General features: G+C 38.2%; 1 protein-coding gene across 4 annotated transcripts in view; it reads left to right on the top strand.

Annotated features, from left to right (window-relative positions):
* Positions 1–814: 814 nt before the first annotated feature.
* map2k5 (mitogen-activated protein kinase kinase 5) overlaps positions 815–24,384 on the top strand; it is a 55,278-nt gene continuing 31,708 nt past the window's right edge. For 2 of the 4 annotated variants that reach the window (XM_008404630.3, XM_081605066.1), the window contains exons 1-14: positions 815–1,232; positions 1,443–1,491; positions 2,432–2,499; positions 7,472–7,541; positions 10,132–10,172; positions 11,417–11,484; positions 11,847–11,895; positions 13,903–13,967; positions 18,525–18,564; positions 18,682–18,750; positions 20,815–20,896; positions 21,599–21,660; positions 24,001–24,049; positions 24,176–24,249. In XM_008404630.3, coding sequence (XP_008402852.1) covers positions 1,107–1,232; positions 1,443–1,491; positions 2,432–2,499; positions 7,472–7,541; positions 10,132–10,172; positions 11,417–11,484; positions 11,847–11,895; positions 13,903–13,967; positions 18,525–18,564; positions 18,682–18,750; positions 20,815–20,896; positions 21,599–21,660; positions 24,001–24,049; positions 24,176–24,249 — 912 coding nt within the window. In that variant the 5' untranslated portion in view covers positions 815–1,106. The remainder of the gene's footprint in view (positions 1,233–1,442; positions 1,492–2,431; positions 2,500–7,471; positions 7,542–10,131; positions 10,173–11,416; positions 11,485–11,846; positions 11,896–13,902; positions 13,968–18,524; positions 18,565–18,681; positions 18,751–20,814; positions 20,897–21,598; positions 21,661–24,000; positions 24,050–24,175; positions 24,250–24,384) is intronic. The other 2 variants (XM_081605065.1, XM_008404628.3) reach the window with 2 other exon arrangements.

The following is a 24,384-nucleotide window of genomic DNA, read 5'->3' as shown; positions in this document are numbered from 1 at the left end:
TTTCAATTGCAGTTACTGTGGTAGTGTGGATCAAATTTTTACAAAAAAGAAAATCTTGATTTGCTTGTTGAATTTATTAAAAATATTTGTCCTCCTTTAGCATCAAAATATCAATCAGCTGGACAAACAGGGACATTAAGGCAACACAAACATCTTTAGATTATTATCTTTATTTATGATAACAGTTTTTTTTATCTCGTTACAGTTATGACGAAAACGTTTCATCCTTCTTTATCCATTTAGATGGTCCAGTTTATCTAACAAGTGCTTTTTTGACAGAAGATAAACAACCTGGAGAGAAATTAGAGACACACCAGCACTGCTAATGGGTAATAGCATTAAAATAAAACATACTACTGCATAATTAACTAAATCATTGACCCAAGAGATAGCAGTAGTGCAACATTTTGGATGCAAGCTGCCATTAAAAACTGAAGAAGAAAGAAGTAGAAGAACAGAGTAACTTTTAGCCAGGTGAGTCACAACCAAATGCAAATGGAACACTATTAAGTCAGAAAATTCAACACAGATGATCATACAAAGCGGTTTAAAACTGCTGAGCTACTGTGTGTTTTTTACTCAGGTACAATGTGTAACTTCAGAAATAATTAATTTAAAAACTCCAAAACCGAGATTAAAAGTAATATATTTATTCCCAATAATTTATTTTTAACAATAAAAAGGTTAATTATCTAAAACATTTTTTAAATTATCTCAAACTGAACATAAGATAAATTTGAGCTATGTTATTCATTTCAAAAACCTTAGAGAACTTCAGAAAGTTTAGCTATTCCAAATGCGTCTCTTATTTTGAAATTCCCTGAGCGGATGTTGATTCGGAAACGCTGTACGTGCTGTTTCCTTAAAATTAGCTGCCTAGCAAAACATATCCTGTGTTCTTACATAAAAGTTTACTTCGGAGCTCAAAAGAAAAACACATTTAGTTTCCAGTCTGAGGGTTTCCAGGTGATATGTCGCGACATTCGTGAGTCAGCTCCGTCTTTTACATTTTCACATCACTTTAATTGGGGAGAAGCACTGCAGGAAATTAGCTCGCTAGCTTCCTGACAACCGAGGAGGATTATGAGGTTCATGCTTCCGTTTTTATGCTCATTTTAAATCATCCTGTGGAAATGGACACCGAGCCGATAGTAATCCGTATAAAGACTCCTTTAGGGGACATGGACTCGTCTGTGGACTATCCATCTGTGTTGAACTTCAACGACTTGCTGGTGAGTCAGTCTAGCTATTAGAAAACACAGTTTTTCTAAATTTATGTCATTTGAATCCAGACACAAACACCTATAACTGTTGAATATGAGCGTATCAAGCTCTTGTACATGTATTTTTCTCTAGACTTGTAAAATCTCAGAAGGTGTCATAAAATAAGTCGCTGTTATTTTAGTTAAAATCTTTGTAATTCACTCTGCCAAACATTTCAGGTCGCAATCAGAGACGTGATGCCTGAAGCCACTGTCACGGCGTTTGAATGTAAGTTCCTCTTTCTATTTGTAGTATTAAAAACAACCACTGCACTAAAACATTCCTCCCTGGAAACAGCCTGTGTAGATAACTATCATAAAATTATTCGAGTTTATTTGATAACTCAGATTTCTATGTTTCTGCATATATGCATGATGCTTAACTATATGTCACTAAATGAGATTCATATGTTTGTGAAGAGGTTAGGAAAAACCAAATGCCATTGAAGTCAATGCATTTTTATTCTATCCTAAGGATAAAAACGTGAACTCAGTACTCAGTACAAATTGTAAATATTATGTATGAGTTTATAAGAGTTTGGTTAACTTGCACATTTAAATCTGTAAATAGATTTTTTTTTAAAAAGCGTAATGTTGCCCAAAGTCAGCATGATGAACGCAAACAGGTATACTGACAGTATGTCAAATGTTGATCTAAAACTTTCCTCAGACATTTATTAACTTGATAAAACAGGAAAGACGATCTGTCTAAGTTCAGAAAGTCCATTCAGCAGATCACATAAATACTGCAGCAGTGCACCTACATCTGTTTCATACCCATAGCGTATTTATATATTTATTTCTCTTCATGGTTCTGTAAAGAAAACACATTCATAATAATTAATTCAGTCTGATGCATAGATAAGATTTACTTTTCGATATTATCCTCTTTTTCCATTAATGTTCTAACTTTCATTTTGACTGTCATAACAAAACTGATCAAACAAACGTAACTATGACCAACCTCATGCTGATGTATGTTATCTTTTGTATTCACGTTACCCTAGTTCCTCAGGGAACGATATGAGCAGGCGGTGGTCATTGCATATAATCATCAACTCTCAAAGTGTGTATGTGGAGGCTCAATTTTTATTGTGCTTAATTTAATATACTTAGTCTTTTAATCTATGACTCACCTTTTTCTGTTTGTGTTTCCCTTTTTTGTTTAGACGAAGATGAGGTGGGAGACAGAATTACTGTAAGAAGTGATGAAGAACTCAAAGCTATGTTGTCGTATGTGAGTACATTAAAGGAAATACATAAAAACAACATTTAATTAATTGTTGTTATATCTGTGCACCATGTAGGTGAAATGTCAAACCATCCAATTCATGTTTGTCCTTAAAGATAAACGATCAGATTCAACTTACTTTAATAACTCTCCATGTCTAGTGTGCAAAGTGACATGTTTGTTAGAAAGTATTTTAAGGACAGACAAATAATCGATCACATTAATAAATTTGACTTTTTCTATAATCTCTGAGTTAACATCTATGAGCTGGAAACTTGAAACAAATATAACACAGCTGCAGCTCAAGTAGTTTGGTAAAAACCGTCTTTAAAAACAAAGTTGTAGGCAGCAGAAATGCTCTCATCCACAATAACACAGCTACCCTCTCAACGATGTCGTCTAATTCAGTGTATTTTTCTATTCCACCATAGTTACTGATCATGCCACGGACAGTAAGAGTAATGGCATGTAATGAGTTTCTGTATGAGGTACACTGAAAGCTAAATGAACTGTCAATTTTTATTATTTATTATTCAGTAGTTAAAGTTTTGCCTCATTAAAGAGCAGCCCCCCTGGGCTGCAGAATTGTTCAAAATCTACTTTCATCTGTGGATGTCTTTTACCCCCCATCAGCTCACAATGATGCTGCTACTGCCACAGGCACAATTTACACTCCTTGTTTTTTTGGCCATTTTTATCACTTGTGGTTGCTTTTTAATCATTATGTAGCATAGGGTAGCAATGTGATTAGACAGGAAAAGAGGCAGATGTTATAAGGAGACGGAGAACGTATTGACCTAAGCCACAATCATGTTTTAGTTGATGCCATCAGCGCGGTATTTCTGCTGTTTTGTCCTATGTGTGGTGTGTCCTGGTATATGTATTTTATCCACCAATCAAAACAGAAACTTAATATAATTTAAAAACTGAGTATTCAAACAATCTGGACAATCAGAAATGGTAGTAAACTGCACATTTTGATATAGGATACATATTGATTCCTAATTGACCAAAATTTCTCAACTCGTCATCTAATAGTGTAACTGGTTTCTTCCAAATGGACATAAATTATATCTTTTCTGATCTATTCACATTATATTAGGTGTGAAATGATCAGGTTTTTTTCCTGCCGATACTGATTCCGATCACCCATGACGGCCAATCACCGATACCGATCACATAATTAAAATTTTTTTAATCAAAAGCACGACCGGTTACATTATATGGAAAAAGGAACCATGAATTCGCCTTAATTTAGACAAAAAATTGTTTTTAATAACTTTTCCAAGAAAAAAACAGGCATTGTGCAAATTGTACTGCTATCTGTAATACTATCTTTAACAGACTGAAAACATAAGAAGGCTCTGAAGAGGCTGAATAATGCAAAGAGTCAAAATAAAACTTCTCAACATTGCCAAAAAATTCAAGTATAAAACTTTACATTCAAAGGCAAATACAGGATCCATTACAATAAACAATCCTGAGTTACTGAATGAAAACTTCCTGATTGCATGGCGGCTAGCTGATTACTGCTAGTTCTGATTGGCTGTTTCTGACTGAGCGGAGTAATTATGCAGAAAAGGGAGGAGATCGATTCTTTTTTTAGAGATTATCTGTCTCATGTTAGGACAGCGAAAGTTTTAATACGTATGTAAAATGTATTTTTTTAGGTTACATGCTGCAGTTTTAAGCAGAGGTTCGGTGTGAGAGTCACTACCAGATGGAGCAGAAGCGGCGCTCCGTCTGTGAAATATTACTACCTGTAGAGTAGCAGCGGTTCAACAGCGAGAGCAGAACCAGCGTCTTACATCGCAGCTTGAAGACTTAAATAATTTTGCGGGTTATTTGTTTAGCTTTCTGACCATCATGCTAGTCCGGGTGAGTTTTTGTAGCTGTGCGCCGCTTTACCTGTTATCTGATCCTCCATATGCCTTTTTTACTGCAGTGAGCCTCGATGTAGCCAAATTCCGTCAGGTATGGCATTGTTTTGATGCCATATTAGATTTGTCGTGTTGATGCATTTTGACGTGCTTCAATTTTCCGCCGCAACATGCAAACCTCCCCATTCACTCTGTGCGTTATAGTTCCACATCGCTTAGGATTTGTTGCTGCGTGTTTGCGCAGTGTGAAGGAAAGAGGAGACCAGCTGCACAGGCAGGCTGCGAAATGAGATGCAGGTGGTCTGTTTGAGTGATCGGCAACAAGAGACCGTGATCGGCGATCACGGATCATGCACTTTTTCACGGAAATCGGCTGATTATGATCGATGGCCGATCGATTGGCACACCTCTAGTGTGAAAGGTTCCTTACATTTGCGAAGAATAGGCCTCCTAACTAAAAGACAGCAAAAGGTTTGCACAATTTTATTTGCAGCTGATTTTTTAGAATCTCAATGAATTCATTAAGAAATACTTTGCCCAAACCTGAGCTGGGTATTATGAAAAATTTACTTTTTACAAACTACTTTTCAGTCCAACGCTCCTAAGAAAGGCTGTAGACAACATAATGGAGGAGGATTGTTGTAATGACGTGCTGAAGGCGGAGTCTTGGAAAGAGCAGGAGCTTCTTAAAGACACAGAACTCAATTTCAAAGTGTCAATTTAGGAAGTCAAAATCTCTCAAGTCATTTTTCATATTTACATATGCTTTGCTCCATATATATATATTTTAAACGTCATTGCAGTATGTTTCTCCATCCACATCCATACATCCATCCCAATATTGTAGTCAAAGAGTGCATATTTAAAGTCCTAGCAAGGCATGAATATTTGCTCTACATTTATAAAATGTAGCCAAAAAGGGACTAAGAACTTTTGAGAGATTTAAGTCGGAAAAACTTTGGCTTACAACATAAACATGTTGGAACTCTGCATATATTTTCTTTCTCTTTTTATTTATTGTTGCCAATCATATTCCGAGCATTTTTTCATACACTTAGTGCTTTACACAGATGTGACGTGGCTGAGCGTAATGTACGAACCTGACCTCCAAGCTTTCTACCGAGCACAAATATTAAGTATTCACGCTGCACTTCTGTGGCCACACATTTAAAAACTCATTTGTTCATGAATTTTTGCCAAATGAATCCAAGAGTTCTGTAATGGCTTTCCACTCATGGGACTGCCCGATGTACAAAAAGCTGCTGATCACCTGAAAAATACCGAACACACTGAAATATAATTTAAACCAGTCAAGTACATGTACTTTAAATGCATTTTTTTATTTCCGTTTGTGGTTGTTTGCTGTGGTTGCCACTTGGCCCTCCGCAGATATCCCAGTGGATTTTGACTTCAGTGTTATTAATTCCAGGTGAGCAGACAGCCATTATGTGAAATTAATAGGAATTACAGGAAACAGCATGTTGGGTCAGAGGTGGGGTAATTCATTTAGTCTGTCACGTTGTGAATGCAGGTGTTTCTGTCTGGATACTTATGATTTGGAAAAAAAAAAAATAAAAATAATATATATATATATATATATATATATATATACAATTACTTTTAAACATTTTCAAAATCAATTTTTCGTCTTTTTTTTTCTTCCCCAAGATCTCTGCTTGCCAAAAAAAAAAAAGACACTTCTGGTTGCTCAAATTAATGCTCAAATTCACAAGTTAATTAACGGGAGTGTGCAGAGGGCATCTGTTCTAAAAAGTCTTCCACTTCTTTGCAAACATTGATTGCTGCTACATGCTCCTGTGAGACCGCCTCGACTTCCAGGCATCTCTAATCACTGTTCGACACCTTGAAAGACAGACGCCCCTGTTCAAAGTTAAAGACTGGTCTACGTCAGGTGCTAAAATAAAACATGTGACCCCTCCTGCCCCACCATCCTCTCCTCATGCGGCCCCCCCTGGAGGTAGTGACTCTAATTCCATCGTTTTTACTCCCGTTTCCCCCTTACTCGGCTAATGATGATGAGACCCACACTTCTCTCGTGTGTCCCTTAAGGCTTAGCGATACCGTTTGAGTTCGGACACTGTTTAGTTATTGGCCAACAATGGAGAGTGTCTTTTAATAACACACCTACTAAAGATTAGGTGGTAATTGCGGCTTTAATCAATAAGCCAGCTGAGCGGAAAATTAAAGGTACATGAAGCCCGATCTGCTCCCACAACCTCAACACACATTGCATTTTTTTTTCTCCTCCTTCTTCTTCTTCTTCTTTTTTTTTGGTATTAGGCCATATTGTTCAGATGTGGCCTAGTGAAAGTGCTGGAGGGTAAAAGCAGAGGGCTAGGAGCGAGGAGGGGATCTGACAGTGATAAATAGGCCTTTTAATAACAGCTGTGCCACTTGGGTAGCCATTCTGATCCATTCCCATCCAAGCCGGTCCCATCGTCCTCCCTCCCTCCTTCACAATGAGAGAGCAGATTTACATATTGCTGTGGCGACTGCCTTATTCACACTGGATAGAAAATTAAACACAATGAACTCATGTAGGTTTCCTCTACATACAAACATTGCGCTGTTTTTGGTATTTTTAGGCATTCAGATAGAAATCTTGAAAGGAAAACTCAAATGCACCCACCCACCCACACACGAATGTTTCCATGCGCAGAAGCTCACACTTTAACAGATGGTTTGTTTAACTGAAACATCAATTATTGCATTGCCTTGGCAAGCAGCTGAAAGGCTCCAGAGTGCGTCTGCTCGTGTTAGTCCTGTAGGATATGAGTGTTTGGTGAGCTGCTGACCTGGAGGAGAAAAGGGTTAATGCTACACTCCCTCAGAACAAGCCCACAGGGCATTGGACCTCATCGGCAACAGATTTCAGCACAGCATGCTCACTTTTTTTTTTTTTTTTGAAGATGTTTTGGACTTATTCTAACCTAGCTAGAAAAATATCTCTTTTCCTCAAATTTTTAACCTAATTATTCTAGAAACATTCCAGGATGTTTAAGTTGTCTTTTGTGCATTAATGGTCAAGCCAGTATTTTTCTTAAATATGTTATTTTTTTTCTTCTTCTTGATTTTAGTACTGCAACACAATGAATGAACAGCGCATGAATGGACTGCTGCCAGACCCTCTACAGATTTTTCCAAGAGGTACAGAGTCTTAATTTACAATCACACTAGGTTAGAAAAAGGCTTCCAAGATATTTGGAAAACACGCCACAGGGATTTTGCTGTTTAACATCGAGGTGAGGGTAGAAGTTGCCATTGAGCCAAATTTTCCTCTGACTGTTTTGTCATATCAGTGTTTCTACCACTGTCCATGAGTTTTGCATCTGGTTTGCTAAAATCTTTAACAGATGTGGAAACAAAGTAGGGCTGCACAATATTAGAAAATCTTGCGATGGGCACGATATTGATAAATATTGAAATATTTGCCAGTTTTCTTCTTTCTTCTGTTTCTCATCTGTCTTTCCATCACTGTGTGACCATTGGCATTTTGAGCGACGTCATTAGTGTCCGATGCGAGCATCTGCTCCAAGCTAAGGTGTTCAATATCACCTTATTTATCCGGTTGCAAGTTCATAAAACTTGGAATGTGTTTTTCAAGCCTTTATTTTTGTTAATCATGATGGATTTTCTGCTTGCGGTGAATGAAAACATGACTTTTAAGATTAAAGATTTAAAAGCTTAAAGAGTGTGTTTAAAATACGTCATTAAAGATTGTTATTATTGCAATGTATATTCCAATTTACTGACATATGCTTGTAAATGGTTGTAATATAAAATGTAAAAGCTGAAGATATATTTATATAGTTACCCACCAAGCTTTTTATTAAAGCAAACATCGATATTGAGATCACAGCTGCGATTCAGTTGTATTTTGCAGCTCAAATTAGAAGTGGAGAAATTTACAACAGATCAAAAATGGAGCTGCGCCATTCTAGGGAATCATGACTTAGTGATATATTTGAGGAATATTGAAGTGGTTGTGATTAACGTTACTTTTTTACTTTCTGTTTTCCACCTTCATGATGTTCCCTACTCTCTCCCTGAAATTTCTGGTGTTGGATTCTTATCAGTTGTGGACAAAAAAGGAGGGAAAAGGTCCATCTAAATTGCCCAAATATTGCAGAAAAGATGGTTTGTAATGTCTAGCACGTAAAATTGTACAGCTTACCCAATAAAGCATTAAACTGGTCACAATCGTCACTGATATCGCATTGACGATTGTGATTCAGTATATTGTGCAGCTCGAATTGAACATAACATCTTTACTTTGGTATGCAGTGTTAAATATTAATGTTGCAAAGGACTGTGCAAAGTGTAATATTTTTGGTTAGTACTAATGCTATTGTGAATTCACACTTTACTGAATAATACTATATTGAGTCTTTTGGATGGATTGCATTTGATGTTCACTCCAGATGAAGGATAGTGGCCAAAATACTAAAGATCGTAAATGAGTTTTTTTACCAAGTTGGCTGAGCTGATGTCGGATCAGCTGGTCTGTGGTTCCTCTGCTGCAAGCAGCCAAGTCTGGCTCCAATAAACTAGAGCTATCTCAGTGGGTCAGAGTAAAGAACCACTTTAATCAGGTACTGGAGGCTGGTCCATTGTGATCAACAGCCAATCAAAATGTCAGGTCCATGTTTAAAACTACAGCTACATACACACATATGCCTAATTTAAGATAGAAGAAACACAGTAAAACCATGTTGTGTCAACATCTCTTCAGAGTCCAATTAACACTTAAATACCATAATCTCACTTATTTTTATATCAACCTTTTAAGTTGGTATAAAAAGTTAGAGTTGATCAAGTTGCTTTTGAGGTTTTGTGGTGAATCCATGAACTGCTTTTCCATCTTAGTTATTAGCTAACTTACTAACTAGTTCTCAGTAAGTCTTTTTATATTGCCCCACAGAGGAAATAGACCCTACTTGAAACACTGAGTGTCACACCCGCTTGGTGATCCCTGATATCAGAGGATCAGGGATCATACAACTTTTCTGAACACTGGATGTTGCTGGAAACAGCTTTGAAAAGGAAGATGTTGATATGAGGCCATCTGCCTGCAGGGATTCTGAGATGGAGTATGAGATATGTGTAGTTAAACTCCCTCGTCCCTCTTTGTGTGTAGAAATTCACAATGCAAAAGCTGAAGGATCAAGCAATTACTGAAAAACAACCAAACCATAGTGATAAGAAAGATGCTGATTTACTTTTACCAATATATCAACATAATAATCACTTTTTTACTGAGAAATGATCACATTTTCTTCTCAACACATCCATCAACATTATCTGGCTGTGCAAGTATTTGCTTTTATCTCCAGCATTGTGTAGCTTCTTCTTCTCTGTGGTTTTAACGCACTTGCTTCTCCAGTACTTACTTTTTCAACACCACGTTATAGTTTCCAGTTCAAAGTCATACAAGATCGCTGGCCTCAAGGGCGGAGTGATAAAACATTCTTTGTGTCTCTTTTACTCTGCGGGAGTCGGTTTCTCCTTTATGTCCCCGCTCCAACTCTGATTGTTTTTCTTCTTCTTTTTCTTCTTTACCTACCACCAGCTCTCTCAGGAGCCCAATATCTCAGTCACTCTCATTCTCAGACCAACCCTTGTGTCATTTCATCACCTTATTCTTTTTTTTTATTATTTATAAAGAACTGATTCCTTTTCAACACATTTGTAAATGGTCCACTGATGTGTTCTACAATCTAACCAATTACTGTTTCAGCCGGCAAGACTCCAGGGATCCGGAACATACATGGCCTGAAGGTACCCATCTCAATAATTGTTTCGGCTGCCTTACACGGGAAGCGTGGGGGGCGGGGGAGGGCGGGAAGTTGAGTCAAATGGATTGGTAATGCTGTGTTCCACTTATTGAAATGTCAATTGAAGTCAAGGCTCTCCTTTTCTTTCACTCATTCTCCTTTTTCCATGTTTATGTATGGAGATACGCGGCTCCCTCTGTCAGAGGGCTCGACTTTCTCCTCCTGAGTCGCTCTGGATTCTCGGGAAAGTCGTTTAGCGTAACGGCGTTCCTGAGAAATCCTGATTCCCCTCCAGAGTATCGTGATCCGTAAGATAGGAGGAATATCAGGCGTTGGTTAGAGCAAAATCAGGCAATAAGAAGATGTCATTGTTCAACCGTGAAATTGTCATTACAAGCCCCCAAATGGCCTTTCCCCAGACCTTCCCCTTTTTATGTTCGGCATATGTTGCCATTGAAAGTCGCTGCTAATTATCATGGGTTAAATGACTTGACACCTCCTCCATCTCTCCCGATGATCCATATTACATCCATCTGCATTTCAATGACAAACTCAACCCCCACTAAAACACTGAGTGTTTTTATTTAACCCATCCTCAGAGGAGCTTTTGTAACACCCACTGAACTGTGTCAGTTTTTCCTTTTTCTTTTTTTTTTTTAAGGTCAAGGGTCTGTTTTGAGAAGATGTCGTTCTCCAGAAACCTTTAGTCGTTTGGTAATGTTTCCCCTTTTTTATAGCACAAAAGTAATTGGCTAAGAGGAACCTTGTGTGGCATTTAAATGAGGTTTTCCTGGGCACTAATTAAAGGGAGAATCCCCGAGCTTTTGTGAGCCCAACACATTGGTCTTTTGACCTCAATTTAGGAGTTATTTTTAGTGTTCCCTTTCCAGGGTCTTATCTCTTGATTTTTCTTTTTTTTAATATATATCTGGGCTGATTATGAAGTGCTCTTGAATGAACAGATACAGTTGAATAGACATAGAAAGCAGGGAATAAAGGCCCCAGTGAGGTATAACATTTTAATTCCTGAACTTGCCGATTTATTGTAATCAGTTTTATTTTCTCTAATGGAAAGCCACATTACTGTACATTAATTTTTCCCTTTCTTCGCCTCTTTTCTTGCTTCTCTCTCTTATGAAAACACTGCACGTTTATCGTTCATGAAAATTTCGCCTGTGTTTCCATCTGCTTGTCTTTCGCTTCGTGTATCAGTTTGTTTTCGTCACATTTGTGTTTGCTCACCATCAGGTTAACACGAGGCCCAGCCCAGCCAACGACTGCACTCAGGTTGTCCCAGACTCCTTAGCCAACAACAGGTGAGTTTTTCTCACCATGAAGCTGATGTGTCAGTTCTAGTGATGTGCGGTGCTCACTGCTGCCTCACCGGCTTCGCTTCTGAGAATTTGAATGAGAAAATGCGAAAATTCAGCGATTTTACAGGAAAAAAATAATCAGATTTGGTTAAATTAAATAAAAAATGGGTACTTTATAGTACAAACCAAAGGGTGAAAATATCTTTATAAATTATTTTATTATTATATATTATTTTTCCATGATGACAGGTGAGGCTCTGCCTCACCTGCCTTCCCTGACCGCACGTCACTGGTAGGTTCATGGGTTAAGCTGCAGCTGCTTGGAGGATAGAAAAGTTGAGAAACATTTGGTTTCCTTTGTCCAGTTTGAAGAAGTCATCTGCAGAGTTGAAGACGATCTTGACAAACGGGCAGGTGAGTCGTCAAAAAAAATATATGCTCCGCAATATAGAGTTGACAGCTAACTTTCAGACTGACGAATGAAAACTTTCTGCGCACCTATTTTTCATTCTCACATTCGTAGTCAGGTATTAGTCTGCTTGTGAGGAAGAAAATTAAGACCTCAGACTCTCGGGTTTCTTCTGTAAACCGATGAACTAATAGATTTGTTGCCTCCCATCTCTTTCACGTCTTTTATCCATTTAGTTTCTCTCTTTTTACCTCTCTGCTCACAATTAAATTTAGTTTAAATTTAGCAAGGAGCTTGTTTGAACTGTATGCTTGAACATTTGTAGTCTTGCTTAAATTATATTTTGAATCCTTTTTTTTCTTTGTTATTAAAAAAAATATAATTGGATACAGTTTGGCCTAAATAAATGTACTTCCAGCCAGCATTCAAATTACATGCTTAGCTTAATCTCTATAGCTATGTATTTCTCTCTGGCTGTCTGATATTAGTTGGGCAACGTGGTAAAAATATCATGGCAATTTTTTTCACAATCGACATGAATAAAATAATATCTGGTGAAGAAACTCTCAACTCTGCAAGCATTCTAAATCATTAAAGTGCACTCTAGCTGCAAAAAATTAAAAGGGTATTTTAGAAAAATAAGCAGCTATGACACTTTTGTATCATGATTATTATTTACAAATTTATTACAATTATCACAGCTAACTTTATTGTTATTATTAATGTTTGTAGTAGTAGTTGTAGTCTCTTTACTCATTTTCCTAAGTCAGTCACCAGCTTTTGCCTGTTTTTTTCTGCCAATTCATCCACAAAAAAACAGAAACTATTTTATCTCAGCTGCTTAAAAGTTGATGCTTGAAGCTTAAGGAAAATGAGGGAAATTATAGTTTCTGAGTGGGAGCATACAGTAGATCTTTAGTGAATCGAATATCCTTTAAAGACGATCCCATAAGCTATCTGCTTTGACAGGTCATCATCACGTTGTGATCGCTTACAGTGTATTATCAACAAAGCCTCCCACCTCTACTCAGACAATTACTGCTGTTGAACACCATTCTTACATTCACATTATATGCAATGAAGGAAAACAGAAGGTAATATAAAGAAATGCCACAATTAAGATACAAGATGCAAAAGTTTATTTCAAGCAAAAAATCAACTATTCTTTAATGAAACAATTGAGCACAAGACTGTATCATCAGCATTATGTAAATAGTACCCTGCCTTGATAATAAGACCAACACCTCAGATTTTTATGTCCCAATTACGTTACAAAAGGGATAAATGTTGTTTTGGCATCATTAAGTAGCAAAAAACAACTAGTGTGTAACTTTAAAAATGAGTTGCTGAATATTTCCTTTTTTTATGCTTACAAAAGTTAGGGTTTTGGTCAATTTGCAAATATAATAATAATTTGAATTGCCTTTGGTGTGAAGGCCAGAATTCATTTTTTGCAGTAAATCATGTTTTGGCTGGTGGCTTGTTTATGTCTTAACAGTCTTTTTATGTTTTGTTTTTGATTTTTGATTAATAAATTCCTGGTATATTCAGCTAAGTTTTCCAGAAATCAGAATTGGAGCTTTAATTCTTGTTTTAGCAAGCTTCTTTTAGATCCAGTTAAAAATGTTTTTTAAAAGAAAAGCAAGAAAGGACAAATAATGCTGTTGTAGTTTTTTCTTTTTAATTCAGTTCAAATGAACTTAAATGATCTAAAGAGAAAAAGGCAGCTTTAAACCAACCATAAGTCACTGCCTTTCTCACCCAAACCCAATATCCTTTTATAAATTGGACAGCAAGTGTAGTATTGATCCCCTCCTACTGCTGCTCTGTTTTCTCTCCGCGTGTCGCTGAACTTGGGCTGACCTGATGCCTGGCTTGTTTATGGCTTCCAATAACAGCGTCGCCCCTTCTGCTTCACACGGGCATGCTCTCCCTCCGTCTCTCCTGAACAACGCAGCCCTCCCCACTTCCATGGTACTTTAACCTGCGTACATGTGTTTGCTGCCCTGTAGATAAATGCCCAGGATCTCCACTATCAGGAGCAACTTGGCCATGGAAACGGAGGCACGGTTTATAAGTGAGTATTGCTCACACATGGGGGACCAGCATCACAAGCACAAAGTTACCTGCTGTAGATTGAGATGTATTGAAGTACCTGATCAAGCAACTAAAATGGTTTTAGTTGTGCTAAAATGTGAACTTGTCCATACTAAAACATGTTGCTGTGCGAAGAATCCTCCATCCTCTGATTCTGTGTTTGGTTCATTCATCTCTGTGGTCGGTGTGACATCTATCAGGCTGGTTTGTGTCTCCATCTTCACTTATTTATTCTGGTTCGAAGGTTGCAAACATATATGATATTGATTTGGGGGCTATAAGGTATGACAGCCATTGACTTAATCGGTCTGGAGAGTAGCACTCTGCCTGCCACCGTAAAGAGCTCCATCCAGTAGACAAATGTATTACAGACCTGCTGCGTTATGACAAGGTTGGCATTTCTGTTGCTCTTCTATCTTTCTCTCCCCACCTTTTCTTTCCATTCCCCATCAATTCTCCGCAATTGAGCTGTTTTATTGAGATTGAAGTATTGATCACTGCTAAGACTAACCTTGACTTGACAGAGCGATCTGCTTCAGACCGTCCTCAGCAAAACCTGTAAATTTTCCCGTCAGGGTGCCAGCACAGAACCACCCTTTGTTTTCGTATTCCATCTTTTGCCCATTCGAACTTCTTTCGCTGCTTTTAAAATTGTTTCGGTAGGCTTCATCCTTTAATAGTTAAAAGGGAATAGGATTGTTCATCAGTTTGGCACCAGAAATGGTTACACTGCACTGAAGAAAGCCAATAATGCAACCCCAACAAATTCTCTGGTCAATTTAGTCCAGTAAAAATCTATATGCATTGGTGCTGAAACTGACATGGTTGGAAGAAGAAGATTAACAAAAAATACGGAGTTAATAAAGCGGCTCTTGCTATCGAATGAGTACTTTATTTAGAAGTTTGTTATAAAGTTTAACTTGAAGAAAACAAATTCCATTTAATATAGCTATTACCTACTGATTATTTAATTTGGGTACATTTAATCATCCTAAGCTGTGCTTTTGGGCCAAACTCACCAGGTTTATTTTGCTACATGTATTTATATTCTACCTTTACAAACCCTTTGGTTTTATGTGCTTTATAATTAAGTAAGTGAAACAAAGTGAGTGAAATGATGTCGAGCTAAATTTCAGCAGTAAAATATCTGACAAATGAAATAGATTTTTATTTGGTTGACAAACAAAAGTCAATCCAGAACAAGATGTTCAATGAGCCAGAGGTTATCCTCTGTCACACTGCTTTATAGTAATGTTCAATTAGAGAGCCGCTGTGTTTTCAGGGAGTATTTATATACATGCGCTCATGGTGTGGGCGGACGTTATAAGGACTTATATCCTTGTCAGTCTCTGCTGTTTGGTGCAGCTCAGATTGGGTTCATCACATGTGAATAGATCTACAAACGGCTCCCCACCTATTAACCTCCTACCCTATTTATGACCCGGAGTCATTTCGACTTGATTGAATGTTACCAACACTACAGCTCTTCACAGCCACGCGTTGACCCTGCTCATCCATCAAAGTCTGCCTTCACACACCCCCCCCCCCTTCTTTTTATTACACACTGTTCACCAATCTGACCGGCGTTACAGCTTATAAATACTCCAACAAGGACACACACGACTCATGGATCCAGCAGGGCAATTAAAACATCACATTTGCCTGGCTGTGACTCTAGCGACATCTACTTAGACACCCACACCTGGTACTTTAGCATCACAGCCCATTTTCTCCATTGATTTTGTTTTCTCACCTCATTGATTAGAGTGTGTATTGAAGGGCTGAACCTATTTGGTTAATGGTTGTGAGATTCTAGGATTGCGTCTTGGTCTCTGTTAGCAAAATCTAAATCAGCTCAAGCAAGGGAAACACTTTCAGAATAATACAAGCCTCTTATGTATCCAGACAAATTTGCACTTACAGCAAGAGTCAAAAAAGGGTGTTTTTAAAGTCTGGAAAAGTGCTGAATTTGACAGAAGTGTTTTTAAGTTGGATAAGAACTAAAATAGCTCGGAAAAGTGTTTGTATTTACAAACTTAATTCCCAATTTCCTCCCAAAATCTATTGAGATTGTATTTAAGGCTTGAACAGCGTTAGTGATGGGCTCCTCTTAGCACAACTTGCACACGCTAGTCTTTTCTAGCGTCCAATCAGATAGTTTTTCAAAGCAAGAATGAACCTCCATTGGGCCGATGTTTGCAGATGTTGCTGTTACATCAGGTTTAAGGTGTACAAGAAACATGCAAATTCAAAGGTTTTGGCTCTGGATTTTTATCTATATACTTAATTAATCTATATACTTAATTAATCCGAAACGAATGGGTTATAGTCCTGGTCCTAGATTTGAACTTTAACAGTACAAACAGAGATGAAAAGAGCCGACACCAATGGGAGTTTGACTCTGGAAAAGTCGTTGCATTTGTACTGGAAAGTCTGAATCCCAAGTTCTGAGTTGGACAAATCATCTGTGTGTCGTTGTCTTTACAACAGGTTAAGCACTTCTAGTTCCTGCCGAGAGGGAAGAAAACTTAATAAGTTAACTTAATTATGAATGTTTGTATTTAGGCTTCTTTGAAACCCATTTATGTCGGTTTCAGACAGGATGGCCAGCGAGAAGCACAGAGTGTCATTTATGTAACCGAGCCGAACACGCATGTCTGCTAGCCCTGATCCAAAAAGGCCCGTGTCCGTAACCCACAGCCCCAAGTTTAGAGGCATCGTGAGAGGCCCTATGAATACTGCATGATGGAGCTTTTATTACAGAGCAAGCTGGAGTGTAAATAAGATCCAGGCAATGGGGCACATTTACTAGGGTCAGATCGGGGGGAAGTGACGGTGGGGGTGCCCATGTAACCTTGTCCCCTGGCCTCCCGCTGTCACAGGCCTGTCACTGTAACTCATACGAGGATGCTGGGCCCTGGGGTGGTCAAGGCCAGCCTGAGAATAAAGCTTTGACCAAGCAGTCGTCACGACCTCTTTTACAGCCCCGATGTACTTTTTGTTCTAACTTTGACCTTTTTAACTATTTTACATGGGATTTATACCTACAGTTTCCATCTCAGTGTATCTGTTTTTGAACCATCTCTTTTTTTTTTTTTTTTTACGACTCTAGATAAACTCAAATTGCTGCCTATGTGTTATTTTGCTGTGTCACTCCTCTGCTTAGCATTTGGAGGCTTCTCTATCACAACCACGAGTCGTTTGGTGTTGCAGTAATTCTGCTCTGAATCGCTCATACACACGGCTAAGTCGGTACATAACATGTGTACCCCTGCAGTCCTGCATCAATTAACATCCTCTTCTTAATTAAGAAGCAGCTGTCATGCTTAAGTGCTATTGATTGTAGCTAACAGGAGAACAGAGAGATCAAAATGAAAACGGGGCCATCAGCTTTCTTCCACGATGAGGCGTACGATCAACATTCCTTCTAGGAAATCAAACATCCCACACAAGTCAGGAAATGTTTGAGTTTGTTATTGTGCAGCCTTTTCATTTCCATCTTTTTGATTAGGCTGCATGAGAAATGATCATTCATTATTGTTTTGTTTTATTAGAAAGGTGTTTTTCTGTCACATCTTAGTTACCATCAGGATAGCCTCATTAGGCGTTTGCCCTGTTTGTTAATACCTAACTCAGCCCTAATAGTTGCCATTAATTAAAGTTCTGGGCCAGTTTAGGAGCGTGCGCCGAAACAGCAATTTGACACCCCAAAGTTGGACACATTAAACACACTTTGTAGCATACTCACAGAGGGCCCGCTGCATGTTGTTGGGTAAGGATCGCATGTCTTAAACCTGCAGATCAACCGGCCCGCGTGACGTACGCCGAACCCACCTCCTCTTCATCACTCGACAGCTGTCGTACAGTGTTCGTCCTTGAGGACTGTATGTTAAGAGCTCTTGAGGTATTGTCGGGGCCACTGTAAACCGACCTTCAAGGCCGGTAACTAAAGCCGACACATGCTGCTAAGGTGTTCGCTAATTAAATCATTAGGGGGCCGGTCGGCGACTGCAGCTTTACCTGCAACTCTAGACTCAAGTCTGGAGAGAAAGGGTTGCCTTGATCTGGTTTTAATCTTTTAGTCATTGCTGATTTGAACAACAGAAAAAAAAATCTACTTTTACTGTATTTTATAAGGAAATCAGTTTTGAGGTTTTCTGAAACATTATTTCACTTGTTAATTACAGTGAGTACGATATTCTTAGATGAATAAAGTAGTGATTGTTACAGTTCCCTGTCCAGAACATTAATGAAAGCCTGAAAGTAGGTGGAGATTTGTTTGCAAAGACCTTGGCATGTCTTTTGTGCAATAGAAAGGAAAAACTGAACTTATCTGTGTTTAAATCAAGAGTGAACAGAATCATAGCTGGTTCTAAAAACTGACCATGACCTTTCTAAAGATAAAGAAATAATTGTACGTACAGTTGTTCTTTTAATTTCACACAGTTAGAAATGACAGTGACAAGCAAGGAAGGCCATTTTTAAGATTATGATTTGAATATATTTGCCCATTTGTTGTTTTTTTTTTCTCCTCTAGAGCGTACCATGTTCTTAGCAAGCGTGTTTTAGCTGTCAAGGTGAGAATTTCTCTGATTGTATTGACTCCTTTACCGTGTCTTTCCATTGCATTTTTGTGTTTGATTTAATAAACTCTACTGTCTCCTTTCTCTTTTTTTTGTAATGTGTGAGTACAGGTTATTCCTCTGGATATTACAGTGGAGTTACAGAAGCAAATCATGTCAGAACTGGAAATTCTCTACAAGGTTGGTGTCTCCAGCTCTCATCTGTTCCTCTTCAGCAAAAACAATTCGTTTTTCCTCCTCCTGAATCTTTTTGACCATTTAATCCATTTCATGTTAAAGGGCTCCTGCTTCCACTTCATTTTGTTTCTAAGCAGCACTCCAAAAATAACACACGTCGAATATGCAATATTCGGTTTCTAAAACATTATTTACTATGAATGGCATGACACAAAGTCATGTAAAAGCTGAAACGTGTAACAACTGAAAAGGGAATTTCATCTCGAGAACAGAGACTTATTGAAATACTTTCAGGTAAGACATTTCTATAACACCAAAGTGGAAAAAAGGTGTCCCCCCAGAAGGTAATATTATAGTGCAAACTTTCACAAATGCCTATACTCACCTCCCATGCAAAACCGTTTCCAAATTATATAAGGGGTTGCAGAAGCAGAATGGAAATAACACCTTGAATATTAAGTCAAAATGGGAGAAGGAACTGGGAGTAAGGATTACAGACGGTGATTGGCTTTCAATGTGTGTGACTCTTCAGACATCTACCAGCTCTAAGAGATGGAAGGAATTTGGATGGAAGTGCTTAATTAGATACTTTATTACGCCTGAAATTACTAGTAGATATAGAGGAGAAGTGCAGCAATGTTGGAGACAATGCGGCCACCAGAATGTCAATCACTCACATGTATTTTGGTCCTGCCCTAAGATGGCATCGTATTGGGATGTAATCTGCCGGACTATTGGGATAATTTTGGGGTATGCCATCCCCAAAGACCCCAGAATCTTTATGCTGGGGCTGATAAGTGGAGAAGTGTTTAAAAAATAAGATGAATACCTTTTTAAAATTTTATCAATTGCAAGCAAAAAAGCTATTACACGGTCTTGGCTAAAGAAACTCCCCCCCCCAGCAGGTCCATTGGCGGGAAGCTGTGGAAGAGATCCACTCTATGGAGAAACTGACATATCTTTTACATATAAAAGGTCATGTGTACTACAAACGCTGGTGTAAATGGCTGGCATATAAGAGCAAGGAAGCGTAACTATGTGCAACATCTTATAATGTTTTCTTTTACTCAACTGTAAATCAGCGCCCCAAGTTTTGTGTGTTGTATGTTTCATTGTAATAAAGAAAAATGTTAAATAAAGAGTATAAAAATAAAAAAAAAAGCTGAAACGTGTTACTGCGGCAGTGTGTGGCTACTTTTGATACTAAATCAGGATATGCTGCAGATTCTCTAAAGGGTTTCCGCTTATTTGTCATAAAGAGGCCTCAAAGTGTTTGCCTCAGAGCATAATTTGTTATTCACAATCAATTCCTAGCAAAATAAAGTTTTCTTGGTGGTAAAAGGCCTGGTGAAGTTTGGAGGTGACCTCTACACTCAGTTTGATCCCTTCTACTGTGTTTTAATACCACCAGATTTACTTGTGAGGATATTCCACAACAGGAATTTTCACGCTGTTATTTACTCAGCTCTGCTCCTGGGAGCAAACCGTTCTTTTGAAAATGTCTGCAGAAGCAGGCTTGGTGCTAAGACCCTGGATTTTACACAACGCCGGACATGGAGGATGATTAGCATAGCTGAATTCAAGAATTTGGAGGGATGACCCAATATTTTTGGACAAATGGTGAAGGAAATTCTACCTGGTAAAATGGTAGATTTATTAGGTCCCATCAGTGGAGTCGTATTTAGCTGCTCAGAAATATTGGTAAGAGTCCTTAGATACAGAAGTATATGCAGATGGTTTATCTTTCAGTGGTTAAATAAGGAAGTTTGAGAATACTGCTGGCTGATTTATTAAATTGAGAAAGCCTCCTGCATTATGGATCTATATATTGATCTGTTATTTCTCCCTTAGGATGTACTACAAACACTGTCACCAATTATTAGACACAATTCAAGAAAATCCCTTCTAAAAATTTAAAAGGATAAACACAGTAGAACAGTAGTTTACATTAGCAAAGAAAGAAAGTTTGTATTGAGTTAGTAAGATAGCAACCACTTTTCCGACTTTATGAATAAATCAAAATGCTCTGAGTTTATCTTAATTGTTCAGCGTCTTCTTTATTTGCAGTGCGATTCGTCCTACATCATCACTTTCTTCAGTGCCTTCTTTGTGGAGAACAGGATTTCCATATGCACAGAATTTATGGATGGTGAGACTTTCTGCTACGTTGCTTTCTCCCTCGCTGCCTACAGCTACGCAGAAGAGACTTGAGGGAAGAGCCCAGCTCTGTCTCTCCGCTGAGTGTCCATTTACACTTCTGCAGATCAAAGGATCGCTGTGAGCTGCTTAGCATGGCTGTGTGCTAAAAGCTACAAGGGCGTGATAAATCTTGACTGAAGTGCATTTGGAGATGTATGCACTGGTGTGAGATCGGGGACAGTGCGGTTCTTAGGCGTGTGTATGTCTAAGTGCGTGTTAATGCAACGATTCCCATGTTTCACACATTCAGCAGTGTGTCAGTAAAGTCTGTAACTTCTGACTACTTCATGGAACTTTTCTTAACCTGAGTTACTAGTAAAAGTAAACATTATGCTAAGATCAGTTATTTGCATAACAGAAGATGGACTATAGCAAAAATCATCATGTAGTTTGACGTCACAGTCATATTGAAATTGGAGTTTTTCTTACGATTCTGGAACTACTTTTTATGAAAAATAAACTGTTTTAAAGTGAAATTCAAACTAAACTGATATTTACCTTTAAACAAAATCTTAAGCCAAGGCATTTTTCTCCCCACTCAAATTTTACATGTTTTTTACTATGATTTTCCTTAGTATATTAAAGAGGAAATGTAGCCATATTACTAGGGTTAAACCCAGGCCTACAAACATCTTTATTTTTTCCCATGCAGGTGGATCTTTGGACGTCTACAAAAGAATACCGGAGCACGTTCTGGGAAGGATCGCTGTGGCAGTAAGTTTCTGAGCCTGATTGTCAGATCAGGCATTTATTTGTAGTAGAGTTGGAGAAAGGGTGGTGTGCGTGTCGGATCCTTTTCTCTCATACGTTCTTGTCCCTGTTAAAGCCAGCTTTTTGACGGAGACGGCCTTGAAGTCGATTAATGCACGGCTCTTTTCCACACTCATTACCCTCCCTCCGGCTCCAGCTCCTCTTTTGTGTTGCTTCCCCTTTAACTTTGTCCGTAATCAAACAGTGACAGCTATTTAATCAGTGCTAATTCTGTTTCACAGCTTTCCCTCCTTTCTACTGCCACAGTTGTTAATTATCACTGAAAGAAAAGCACCCGGGGAGGTTGCCAGTTGTTGGCTCTTGTACCGCAACCTTTCAAGACAGTTTTGTGTTTCGTTAATTTCATTCATCACTTTGTGTGGCATATCAGCGGTGGATGACAAAAGCCTTGGAAGTGGCTTGCATATTGTGTAAATGAAGAAATCACCACAAAGTGGTGGAAAAACATTTGAAAATGAATAATAGTTAAGCACCCATTTGGCTCTCTAAAGAGGATCTGTCAGGTGGTAGGAACAGTTTACACGAACCACACATCTTTAAAAACCTTTCTTTCTCACTCGATTCACATTCATGTTATCTTTTCCAGGCATATTTCATTAGTTCCTTTATTCGTTGTTTAATTGTGTGACTAATTTCCAAGCTTAGATAAAATGATGATTGCATTTGAGAGTCTTAACTTCCAACATAGTTTCCCTTTTGCCACAGCAGTGCAAATCTTGTTTTAATCAATTCACCGCTTCAAGTTTGCGCGATGTGATCTGGGAGGTTTTCCTCCGAGTCTTCTGTCTTACGTTGCCATCGGTTGTGAACACTTCCTCTACAGGAGAGGAGGCAAAGCTTTGTAATTTTAACTAACCCTGTTTTCTCAAGCCACAACTTCAAATTATTTCACAGTGCTTACACTCTGAGAGAAATTTAAAATTGATTCTAATTCCAAAGATGTTTTTGATATTTCCACGTCTTTCAAGCCTAAACTCTGTATGATGTGTATCAAAGTAGCATCAACCGCATTAATAATACGTGTAACAATACATTAAAAAAATAAAAAAAAAGATATATATATATATATATAGTTTACATGATTAATGATCCATTTATATTGGTGCAAAATGTAAATATTGATCCATATCTTCAAGTTTAAGATGTTTATTTTTACATGTTTAAATGTTTATGCCTGATGCCTGTGAAAGCTTTGAAAGAAAATCAGCCGAAATAGATTCAAATGATTGTGTGAGATAAGCACATGATATCGCATTGCATCTATTGCAGATTTGTGAATTTAACTGAATAGAAATCTTATCATGACATGCTTTGTGATACGGGCAAACATTGTATCGTCATCCAAACAAATCGATATAATATCACATTGTGATAAAGCAAGTGATTTATTCCCATAAATCACACGCAGATGAGGTGCAACATGTCGGCTTCTTCCATATTTAATATTTGTTAATGATAACCCATACCATAGTTTTTTCTATTTTGAAACAAAAATGGTGTGAAATATTCTAACTTGTCATTTATATAGTGTTGCTCCAATCAAAGCAGACCTCTGTGCTTTATTTAATTAACATTTCTACAAAGGTTAGTTGATGTTATGAATGTATTTGTATGTAAGCACTTTAACACACATGAGTGGTTGGATTTAAATGTTGTGTTTTCTAACAAAAACCTCCACCTGTTTGAAAACTCTGGTGCTCATCTTTTACTGTGAGACCACCAGAGTGTTTTTTTCAACCAAAGATGTTTCATAACCAGGGCTGGTTCTAGACCCGGCTCTTAACTGGTTCTGTAAAAGAGCCGGCCTACTTTTCCACCACCTGAGAGCAGGAGCCACGACGTTACGCCAGTAAATGTCCTTCAAACTGTTCAACAACCGGCAGGGCTAGTGAATCACAATACCACCTGTGGAAAACAGAAGTTAATCACAGCTTTCAGAGCAAAATATTTTAGCACCACCTGGAGACATTAAAGGACTAACAGAACTGAGTCAGAGATCAAGTTCATGTATTCGGTGGAAAATAATCGGCCACGAGCGCAGCTGTTAACAGCATGTTGACCTGCTTCGACTCTGACAGCTGATTTCTAAATAAACAGCCATTTTTTTTCTCCTTTTTGTTACTCTGATACGAGTCTGGCATTGTGTTACAATCGAGTTCTGCTCGTGTGTTTTTTTTTTTTTTTTTTCATTTGACCGATTAAGAATGGAACGAAACCGAGTTTCAGAATTTTATCTGTTTAAAGTCGTAATCTCTCCGTTTTCCCCGACGCTCGTGTCCCTAGGTTGTAAAAGGCCTGACATATTTGTGGAGCCTGAAGATACTTCACAGAGGTGAGTAAGGTTGCTGCGTTATTAAAAATAAAAAAAAACAAAACAAAAAAAATCAGAGCAGAGTTGATAAAGACAAGCGGCAGAGTGCTGATGTCGCAGTTCTTATCAAGCAGTTTGTCTCCACAGATGTCAAGCCTTCCAATATGCTGGTGAACACCCGAGGACAAGTCAAGCTGTGTGACTTTGGTGTCAGCACGCAGGTACTCTGATTTGTTTGTGTTGCAGCGAATGAAAGAATGCAGGATGGAAATGCGAGGAAGCTGTAGAGTGGAGCTGTGCAGCCGCAGCCCTGTGCATTCAGAGTGCGTGTGTGGTGTGTGTGTGTGTGTGTGTGT

Source organism: Poecilia reticulata, chromosome 3 (assembly GCF_904066995.2).
Source record: "Poecilia reticulata chromosome 3, P_reticulata-male-v2, whole genome shotgun sequence".
Lineage (NCBI taxonomy): Eukaryota > Metazoa > Chordata > Actinopteri > Cyprinodontiformes > Poeciliidae > Poecilia > Poecilia reticulata.
Note: the sequence above shows the minus strand (reverse complement) of the source record. Positions and strands in the feature narration are given on the sequence as shown.